The sequence below is a fragment of the Eublepharis macularius genome, chromosome 7 (genome assembly GCF_028583425.1).
Source record: "Eublepharis macularius isolate TG4126 chromosome 7, MPM_Emac_v1.0, whole genome shotgun sequence".
NCBI lineage: Eukaryota > Metazoa > Chordata > Lepidosauria > Squamata > Eublepharidae > Eublepharis > Eublepharis macularius.
The window spans coordinates 130,062,475-130,073,410 of NC_072796.1; the positions used below are offsets into that span (position 1 = coordinate 130,062,475).

Genomic DNA, 10,936 nt, shown 5'->3' on the forward strand with positions numbered 1-10,936 from the left:
GTGCTCCTGACACTATTCAACCAGCGTGGAACAAGTTCAAGATTGAAAGCCTTCCTCGGGGAGACCAGACACAGTTCTAAACACATTTGCTTTGCAAAAATCCATGTCTGCGTAAAATTTCCTACATGTCTAGATGCTTTTCAGAGGACTGGATCTGCCAGGATTCTCAGGAAATTACAGATCGGGGCGGCGGGGGGAATCAATTGTGTCTTTGTGTTATCTGCTGGTTTCCTAAAACGAAAACAGAAGCCCAGTGGCACCTTAAAGATTAACAGCATATGTTTCAGAATGAGCTTTCATGAGTCAGAGCTCATGCTGAAATAAATATTGCTAGTCTTTAAGGTTCCACTGGATGGCTGTTTCATTTTGCAACTGCCCCTCTGCAATTACTAAAACTAAAACAGCCATCTGTAATGAGCAAAAATTTACCTACCTAGTATACTTGGATTCTGCCTTTCCTCCAAAGAGTTTTAGAGTAGCACCCCCTTCCCCTTTCTAGACTTGCAACAATTGTGTAGTTAAGTTTGGCTGAAAGAGTGTGCTTCACAGCAGAATGGAAATCTAACTCAAGGTCTCCCACATCCTAGCCCAGGAGAAGTCCTTTTCGGACTTTACAGTCACATGTACCCAGACCTAACAAACTTCGCATAACAGGGGCCTATAGTAGTTGTGATCTTCCTGGTGGGGTGGATCTTACCCCCTCTCCTCCTACTCACTGAGCAAAGTATGTTTATTAAAATATTTATATCTCACTTTTCCTTTTGCTCGAATTGCATTCAATCGACGTAGCACCTTCTTCTAACTTAAAGGGCTTTTTGGTTGGAGGAGAAGCCACTGAAGTTGGCGGAAGTCTCTTTTGTCTGAAGGAGAGCTACTTGGAAGATGGTTGGATCCAACTCAATGTGCACGGTCTCCATGATGTGTTAACAGGGGCACCGTGTGTGCACAGCTTTGGTATGCACGAAGTGGCCCCTGGATTTTTCAAGGTTCACATTTATGCATGCCAACTGTACACACATGGTAAGTACGCATGTTGCCCCTGTTCACACCTTATTGCAAATTAGTGTGAGACTGTTACATGCAGTTGGAAGGTTTCCAGTATGCATGACAATAATATCTGAAAAGGGCTACTCTAACCACTACACCACACTGGCTCATAAAATGACATAAATGGCATAAATAAATAAATAAAAACCCAGGGTTTTAAAAAGGCAACAAAAGCCAATGAAATCAACTAAACCAGCCATTCCTAGTCCTATCCTGTTATTCCATAATCGAAGAGTAGATTCCTGACACCACCTTCTTTTCTCATTCTTACCGCAGGTGAGGTTTTTGGTTAGACAGCTGATATCTACGGTGATCTTGGAAGGATCCCACACACAATCTTCCTCCGTTGCATCTTCATAACACTTGCGGTGTTGGAAGCAGCAGCTTGTTTAGAAAAAAAATCCAACCAATAAATTAACATGGGAAGCTCTCAGGACTTCCTATGAGCTTAGAATCATAATCCGTTTTCAGAGCCAAGGCTCAGCTTCAAGTGAGATCTCTTGGAGAGTATTCTTTTCTCTCATAAGGCCTAACGAATTGTTCCCCTATTTCAATTCTGAGGGTAAAAATGGTTCTTTCTGGTGGAATAGGGCTGAATTTTTTTCTGGGGGAAAAGTTAATGTGAATCTTTCTGGTCCCATTCACATTCACGTAAGGGAATCATTCTTCTTCCTAGATTCATCCCAATCAATCAGGGATCATGGAACAAATGTGAGGACTTCATGAGGCTTTTTAGAGCATCATATTTGTCTATGTGCCACTGCACCTTCTTGCAAAGAAGGTGGATTTATAGCAAAGGCAAAGTTTCCTGGTCACTTGAGTTATCATAGCCAATCAGGGATCACCCTAGAAAATATAGGCTAAGCAACGAGGGTACCTCCGATATACACTCTGTTAGAACCCAAGACAACTCAGGAGGTATTAATTCTAATGCAGTATGAAATATATCCGATTTAATAAAGTGCTAAGTGCAAAAACAATATGTGCCAATCAATGTCATAAATATCACGACTGATATTTATGACATTGATTGACACATATTGTTTTTGCCCTTAGCACTTTATTAAATCATATATTTCATACTGCATTAGAATTAATACCTCCTGAGCTGTCTTGGGTTCTAACAATCAGGGATCACCCAGCAAACCTAAGAATGTAGTGTAGACAAAAAAAGCTTATTCAGGGCAGTGCTTCCTGAATAGACAAGCACTTTCATCTTCTTTTAGAGGAAATCCTGAAAAAACACCTTTAAACCACAAAAAAATCCCCCCTTTGGCTCAACCACATTTCCTTAACAATGAACAATGACAAGCAAATTGGAATTAGGGATTAAGGCCTTAAGAAATGAAGGGGGACTTTTTGAAAGGCTTAAGCACAACTGTCATTCTAAGCTTTCAGTTCAGGAGCCAGGTGGGTTTCAATGCTAACCTTCCCTTGGATATAAACAGATATATTTATGGCTAACAATTGCATTTAACCATTATCAAGCGCAAGTGGTGTAGGCTGATAATGCATGAAGCACTGACACAGGGATGCATGAGTCAATCATGCACTCTCAATGGAACATGGGAAGGGTAGGATCTTCCCTGAGGTGGATACCTCTTAAATGTCCTCCCCAATATAAAATGGGAAGCACATCTTTGCCATCCCAAACTCACCCATCCACTTCATCCACAGGGAGGCCCTCCATCTCATATCGGCAGGCGCAGCCGTAGTCTTCAAAATCTCTTGGGCAGAGGTCAGTCACACACTTCAGTTTGCTTACGAAGGTGAGGAGGGCAGGGAAGTTAGTGAAGATAGACTGGAGCCAAGTGAAGTGGGAACCCAAACAGTCTACAAGAAGAGGCAAGAATACACTACCGATGGCCATGCTCAATAAGATTTTGGGAGCTTCAGGTCCAGAGTTCCTAAGCATTTTTCCTTTGCAAATAACAGCTATGGATGTGGAGAGGGTCTAATTGGGACTGCTGCACAGGAGAAGAGGCTCTTTATCTCCGTAATATAACATAATATTCAATTTATATATCACCCTTCAGGACAACTTAATGCCCACTCAGCAGTTTACAAAGTGTGTTATTATCCTCATGGCAATCATCCTGTGAGGTGGGTGGGGCGGAAAGAGCTCCGAGAAGCTGTGACTAACCCAAGGTCACCCAGCTGGCTTCAAGCGAAGGAGTAGGGAATCAAACCTGGCTCTCCAGATTAGAGTCCTGCCGCTCTAAACCACTACACCAAAAACTATGTTTTTCATTGTCCCAGTGTGAAACAGTCCTGTGCTAATTGCCTCATTGGAACAAACATACAGGTATCCTGTATCTTGTTTGGGTGTACCAACTTATCAAAGAGCAGTTTTGAAGGGTAAATTCACATTGGGAAAACGGGGCAAAAGGTTAACACCTCTCATTATGTGATAAAGTCCCAATCCTAACTGTGGTCCCTAGAGGCTATATATGAAGCAAAAGAACCCTGAATGCAGAATTACTAACATATCATCTCATCTCGCTTTAACCATCAACTATCTTCCACTGATCTGATTCATATGAGCTCCCTGAGGATAGAGAAAAAAGTCATTTATCTGGCTGATACTTCGGTTCAAAAATGCTTCAATGTGAGCAGAGACAGTGTGGGGTAGCAGTTAAAATATTGAGACTTGGTTTCAAATCCCCACTGAGCCATTAAACTCATTAAGTGATCTTGGACCAGTGATCCTTTCCCAGCACAACCTATTTCACAAGGTTGTTGTGAGGATAAGGAAGGAGTGAAGAACCACATAGGCCACTGAGCTCCTTGGAGGAATAGTGGGATAAAAATGAAATCGATCAATGAAAGTTCTCTCTCTCTTTTTTTCAAATTAGCAAAACTAAATTAAAGTTTTGTTTTATTGTCTTTTTAAAAAACATTAACAAGACACAAATGATGGATATAAATATGTCTGCTGTGACTAGGATCACCAACTGGCACGGAAAGAAAATGGTCTCAGCCAGCTCCCATTCCCTTAACAGAGATCTGATCTGTAGAAATTGGCAGGTGAAGCCTTCCATTTCATAGCCCCGGCACAATCTTCTGTTAATTGTTGTTGCTGGTCAAAGGATATTCAAGGAACTACGTCAAAAAATTGGCAACCTTATTGGCAGGCCAATAAAAACAGAATTTCAGGTTAATATGTTGAGTAGGGCTTCCCTACAAAGATTATCTAGCCAATTTCCCGATGAGTGCCATCACTCTAGATTTGGACTGCTCCAAATGCTCTGCTCAGCAGGTCCATCCTGTATCCTCCCCCTAATGATGTTGTCACACTGCAAGCCTATCGAATCCTATCTTCTTGAACAAGTAATTAGATTGCAAAGTTGGGCTCACAAAAATCAATCAATCAATCAAATCAATCAATTAATTAATTGTGTGCATGCACTCACAGGTGTCCTGTGGTTACAGCTGCCAACTAGTCTTGAGAAAAATGTTCTGTTCCTTTAGTGGAGTAATGGTGCGTGGAAATGGGCAGTTGACGTTTTTCATTGCATGGAGTCAAAAACATCACTTATTCAATGTAGGTGTGTATAAAGTGCCATCAAGTCACAATTGACTTATGGGCAGTTTTCACACTGCTTACCAGTCACAGAACATCGTGCCGAGCTCCTGGAACAACAGCATCTTCCTGGCGCGATTTCGCGCGAGAACCGCAGAAAGACGCTGCCATTCCAGGAGCTCGGCGCGATGTTCCGTGGCCAGTAAGCAGTGTGAAAATGGCCATGGTGACCCCAACAAGGGGCTTTCAAGGCAAGTGAGAAGCAGAGGTGGTTTGCCGTTGCCTTCCTCTGCAGAGTCTTCCATGGTTGCCCATCCAAGTACAGACCCTACTTAGCTTCCAAGATCTGATGAGATGGGGCTACACCATGCTGCCTTCCCTCCCCTGGTCCATCTCTCGGTGTGTTAATTGCCATCACGTCACTACCAACTAATGGCAAACCCAGGAAGGGGCTTCTAAGGCAAGTAAGAAGCAGAGGTGCTTTGCCAGTGCCTTTCTCTGCAGAGTCTTCCTTGGTGGTCTCCCATCTAAGTACCAACCCTGATTATCTTCCGAGATCTGTTGAGATTAGAATATACCATGCTGAATTCCCTCTCCACTGAGTCAATAACCGCTCTTTAAATATCTATTCAAGGGACTAGTCATTTTTCTTCAGGCCAGTTGGCAATGGTACTTGTGGTAGACTAGTGGGTTCTGAGCTTGAGATGACTAGCCCGTTGGGAATTATCAGGCTAGATGGTGGCCTCTGAATGTTTTTCAATATACTGAACCTAGTTACTCTTCCACAATTTGATTAGATATTTATAAAATTGCTTCTTTCTAGAACTGTGATTTTCCCAGGATTGAAAGTATCACAACCATATTTGGTATGAGCTGGATAGGACTTGTACTTTCCACCCACCTGGCACACTGGTGTTTGTACATGGGCATTCAAATGCGGTGTACGCACATAAAACCCAATGCTGGCAAACCATTGTTGTACACTTGCCATCCCAGATAAAATCTGGTCATTGAATGCATAATCTGAGAGCTAAACTAGAAGTAATGCTAGACACCTGTTTTTTTAGCATGTCAGGAACACAATTTTACCCGGGAACTGTAGTTTTCAAAGATGGTTTTCAAAGACAGAGATGCACAGGATCGCTGAGGGAGAGGAACTTTGCAATTGTTTTCTTGCAATCTCAATGGAGAGATGAACGACCAGCTCTTCTCCTCCCCTCCCCTGCAAAGTTCCTCTCTCCCCTAGTAGGGTTGCCCGACCTCCTCACCTCCCGGTGGGGGACAGGGGCATGGCACTTACCTTTGGGGAGAGGGAGGTGCGTGCATGCGGAGCAGCACCAGAAATGGGCCATTCTACCATGGATTGGGCCCATTTTTGAGGTGCTGCAGAGCGCAGGAGCATTCCTGTGCTCCAGTGCCTCAAAATGGGCCTGATCCATGGCAGAACGGGCCCGTTTTGGGTGCTGTGGAGCGCAGGAACGTTCCCGCACTCCACAGTGGCTCAAAAATGAGCCCAATCCATGCTGAAATGGCCCATTTTGGGTGCTGTGGAGTGTTCCTGTGCTCTACAGTGCCTCAAAACAGGCCCAATCCGTGGCAGAATGGGCCTATTTTGGGGCGCTGCAAAGTGCAGGAGCACTCCTGTGATCTGCAGCTGCTGAAAACAGGCCCAGTTTGCCGTGGGTCAGGCCTGTTTTGAGCGCTGCAGAGTGAAGGAGTGCTCCCGTGCTCCACAGCGGCCCTGATCCAGGCCAAAACGGGCCCGATCCCAGCGGCTGCGGTGCACAGGAGCATGCTGCGCTGCGGGGGAGTGCGCAAGGAAGGTGCGTGCCCCCCCACTGCTCAGGTAAGTGGGGGCAGGGTGTGAGGAGCAGGGGCAGGGGATCCCCCACCCCCACCGTGGGTCTGGGATTCTATCCCCTAGTGATTCTGCATGGCTTTGTTTTTTAAAACTGTCTTTGAACATTATAGTTCCCATGCTGGTAGTTCATCTCTCCACTGAGATTGCAAAAAAAAAAAAAAAATTGCAAAGTTTCTCTTCCCCAGTGATCCCGTGCAGCTCTGTCTTCGAAAACTACACTTCCCAGGTAAAATTGCATCCCTGACCCATTAAAAAACGTGTCTGGTGTCACTTGTATCTTAGCTCTCAGTTTATTCACCTTGCATTTTATGCTTAAGCCCGTATTCCCAGGAGGGTTGGCAACAGAAACAGGACGCCAGGCGCTGGAGAAGCTGTATTCTCAGTAGCAAAGATACTTTTCATTCGGGATTAGAAATAAGTGGCTGCATCAAAGATCGAAGGAAGTATTCTCTAGCCATATTCATCCCAACCCTGTCCTCTTCTGTGCAATGCCCAGAGAACGTAGGCTTTTCTCCCGTTCCATGGGGATGTTGAAGTATGTCGAGAGACACCCAGTGTAGTGTAGTGGTTAGAGAGCTGGACCAGGACCTGGGAGGCCCAGGTTTGAGCCCCCCCCCCCCCACTCTGCCCTGGAATCCCGCTAGGTGACTGAGCCAGTCACCTCATAGGGTTCTTCTGAACATAAAATGGAGAAGGGAGGGCAAAATCAACAGCTGCCACAACACATGCTTTCTCTGTGGTAGCCCCTACCTTGTGGAATGGCCTACCTGAGATGGTCAGGAAAGCTCTCACTCTCCTAGCTTTCCACAAATTATGCAAAACTGAATTATTTGGGAGGGCTTTCTACCCAGATTCAAGGATTGTGTCATAAAAATAGCTCAGAGAGATGGGGACTAAATGCTACGCTATTGGCTACTGTCTGCTGATGTAGTCATGCGCCTACTAGCGAGTTTTCACAGTGCTAAACATGCCATGGAAATTAGTTATGCTTTGTTTCAGATTTCATCTCTGCACTTGGCTTTATGCTTGATTTTAAATTTTCTGCTGCCATCCCTTATAGTATCTATTTCATAATGTAATTGTTAATAATAATTAGATTATCCAATAATTATTAGCCAAACCTCAAGATTTCTCACCTTCAATCAAACACCGTTTTCTTGTAAAAAAATTTCACTTACCAAAGAAGAACGCAACGCCTTCCACGTTTTCAAAGACCCCATTGAAGAATGTCAAATTATCTGAAGGGATATATTTCAAAGGTTAAAATACATTGATTTCATGTATCTATCTATATAATCTGTTGAGCCGGGTAGAGGGGGGACAGCAGCAGGGCTCAGTGACATTCACATGGAGAAGGCCCCTGGTTAAATCCTTGTCATCTCTAGTTAAAGAATCTCAAGAAGCTGGGGTTTGGGAAGACCTTTGTCTAAGGTCTACCTGAGACCTAGGGTGCAGTTGCCAATCAGAACAGACCACGGAACTATATGAACCAATGGGAGGCCACCGTAGTGGGGCTGATTCTCCTGTACAGGCTGATTCTGCCTGTAAAGACTGCTTGGCAACTGCAAAGTCATTGCTTGCTGGGAAATAATAGGTTGTCTAAGTCCATTCTTCACCTTTCCCTAGCCCCTTCCGCACCGGGGACACAACTCCTCACTTTCCCTAAAGTCAATAACAACAACAACAACATTCAATTTATATACCATCCTTCAGGACAACTTAATGCCCACTCAGATCGATTTACCAAGTATTGTACTTATTTATTTCACATTTCTATTCCGCCCTCTCCAAGTGGGCTCAAGGCAGATTGCAACCCATTAAAATACAATAAAATTCCATTTCCATAACACATTTACAAACATCATTAAAATATACAGTCAGCCTTATGTTATTATTATCCCCACAACAATCCCCCTATGAGGTGGGTGGGGCTGAGAAAGCTCTGGAAGAGCTGGAATTGACCCAAGGTCACCCAGCTGGCTTCAAGTGGAGGAGTGGGGAATCAAACCCAGTTCTCCAGACTGGAATCCCATGTTCTTAACCACTACACAAAACTGGCTCTCTGAGCCAAGCTACAAGTGACGCCTTACACAGGTTGGACACTTGTCATCTTCCCTCAAGTTTTGATGGGAAATGTAGGCATCCTGGTTTTATAGCTTGGCTCTCCATTACAACTGCAAGAACAGGATACCTACATTTCCCATCAAAACGTGAGGGAAGCTGACAAGTGTCCAACCTGTGTCAGGCGTCACTTGTAGCTTGGCTCTCTGAAAGGCATGGAATCAGCTTGTGTGCGGCCGTTCGCACCTCTCTAAAACTCGATATTAAAATCTTTATTTTTTATATTTTTCATACCCAGATATTTAGCCCCTATAAAATATTCCCACCTCTGCTAAAGCAAAAAGAGTAAAAAAGGAACTTTCTCCCATGCTTTCAAACCAGCGATTCATTGATCCGGTGTTGGACTTTTTAAAAAATTAAAAAGAGGAAAGAGGGGAGCAGGGAAGAATGGAAAGTAGGGGAGGGGGAGTGGCTGGCTAGAAGAGAGTAGCCAATCACAATGCAGTGGGCTGGCAAGGTATGGGGGGGGAATGGAATAGTATGCACAGCGAAACAGCCTACTGAAAAGTGGATTTTTTAAAAAAAGTTGGGGTATAAGCACTCCCAGGAAAGCTGCAGAAAAGCTACAGAGTGGCCGGAGTGACTACTCATGGCAGCAAATCTGGTGCAGACAGTCACCAAAAAAAAACCCCACTGCAGTATGGGAACTGAACCAGTAAAATTGACCCGTGCAGATTCGGCTCCTGTTGAATCACAATAAATGGAAATAATTGGTAGCGAGGCGATGGCTCAGCTGGGGAGCACATGCTTTGCAGGCAGAAGGTACCAAATGCAGTCGCCTGAATCTCCAACTAAAAGGACCGAGTAGAAAGCGAGGTGAAAGGTTTCCACCAGCGTCGCTGACCATCTGCTGCCAGTCAGAGTGTATAACATTGATAGACCAACTCACTATACGGCAGCTTCATGGGTTCAATTAAACCCTAAATGTTATTAGCGGGCAGGGGTCATTTCGTAGAAAAAGAGCTGGAGGAACTCATTAGCATAACACATTAGCATAACTCATTAGCATATGCCACGCCCCTTGACATCACCAGAAATGTGTCATTGGCATAACTGATTTGCATATGTCACACCCCCTGACGTCACCTGTCCTGGCTGCTTTGGACCCAATCCTGGCCATTCAGGGCCGAAATTGGGCCCAAAATGGCAAAAAGGGGCTGAAAATGGCCAAAAAAGGGCCCAAAATGGTCAGGATTGGGCCGTTGCTGAACAGGAGAGTGATCCACCACCTGACAGAGGCCAGATCCAGGCCATTTTGGCTCCAATCCAGGCTGAAACGGGCCCAAAATGGCCGAGAGTCAGGTGGGCGGGGCCACCTGACATGTGACCTCTTTGGGGAACTGCTGGAACTGTGTTCCTGCGCGTTCCCCCTCGAAATAAGCCCTTAGTGGGAGCAGGTGGGCTTTGGCTCCTTGTTATGCAAACAGAATGCTGAGGTTTTTGTAGATTTTCCGGGCTGTATGGCTTTGGTCTTGGCATTGTAGTTCCTGACATTTCGCCAGCAGCTGTGACTGGCTGTGAGTGCCAAGGGTTCAGTTCGTGGCATCTCCAGTTAAAAGCATTTTAGGATACATGTTTGGGGAAACATTTTCTGGAGACTCTCGAATCTTACTAGCAGTCTGATTAGACAGTGTTGATATAGATCTGATCGAACAATGAGATGGCTCAGTGTAAGATGGCATCCTTCATCTGTATATTTTACAAGGAGATTGTCTTTCTGGACATGAAAGCTCATACCCTACCACAAATTTTGTTAGTCTTATAGGTGCTACTGGACTCTTGCTCTTTTCTAGCCCTGTGGCACACAGTGGTAAGCTGCAGTACTGCAACCCAAGCTCTGCTCATGACCTGAGTTCGATCCCCGAGGAAGCCAGGTTCAGATATCTGGCTCAAGGTTGACTCAGCCTTCCATCCTTCTGAGGTCAGTAAAATGAGTACCCAGTTTCCTGGGGGTAAAGTGTAGATGACTGGGGAAGGCAATGGCAAACCACTCCATAAAAAGTCTGCCAAGAAAACGTTGTGATGTGATGTCCCCCTATGGGTCAGTAATGACTCGGTGCTTGCACAGGGCAACTACCTTTACCTTTACCTAGACAGACTAATACAGCTACCCATCTTGATCTTTCTGGACAGATGTAAGAATCTTACGTAGGTTTCCTTCTGGTGCATTGGGAAGATCCATCGGGACAGCCAGCAGCTCTGATCCTTGCCCGCCTGTCTCACCAGTCCAATTCAGAAGAAAAACAAATTAAAAGCAACAAACAAGAAAACTGGGAGTCAGCACAGAATACAGTCCGGACAGTTCACACATTACATAGAGCAAATCCAAGTCGGCAAACAAACGTACACCGAAGAAGATTCTTGATAGGTACACCTCCCGGCAT

At 44.8% G+C, this 10,936-nt stretch overlaps 1 protein-coding gene across 1 annotated transcript in view; it reads right to left on the reverse strand.

Annotated features, from left to right (window-relative positions):
• The window catches only part of OC90 (otoconin 90), a 32,484-nt gene extending 21,548 nt beyond the window's left edge, over window positions 1-10,936 (reverse strand). The window contains exons 1-5 of the mRNA XM_054985904.1: window positions 10,900-10,936; window positions 10,701-10,766; window positions 7,610-7,669; window positions 2,706-2,880; window positions 1,319-1,431 (exon numbers count right to left, since the gene is read on the reverse strand). Coding sequence (XP_054841879.1) covers window positions 1,319-1,431; window positions 2,706-2,880; window positions 7,610-7,669; window positions 10,701-10,766; window positions 10,900-10,936 — 451 coding nt within the window. The remainder of the gene's footprint in view (window positions 1-1,318; window positions 1,432-2,705; window positions 2,881-7,609; window positions 7,670-10,700; window positions 10,767-10,899) is intronic.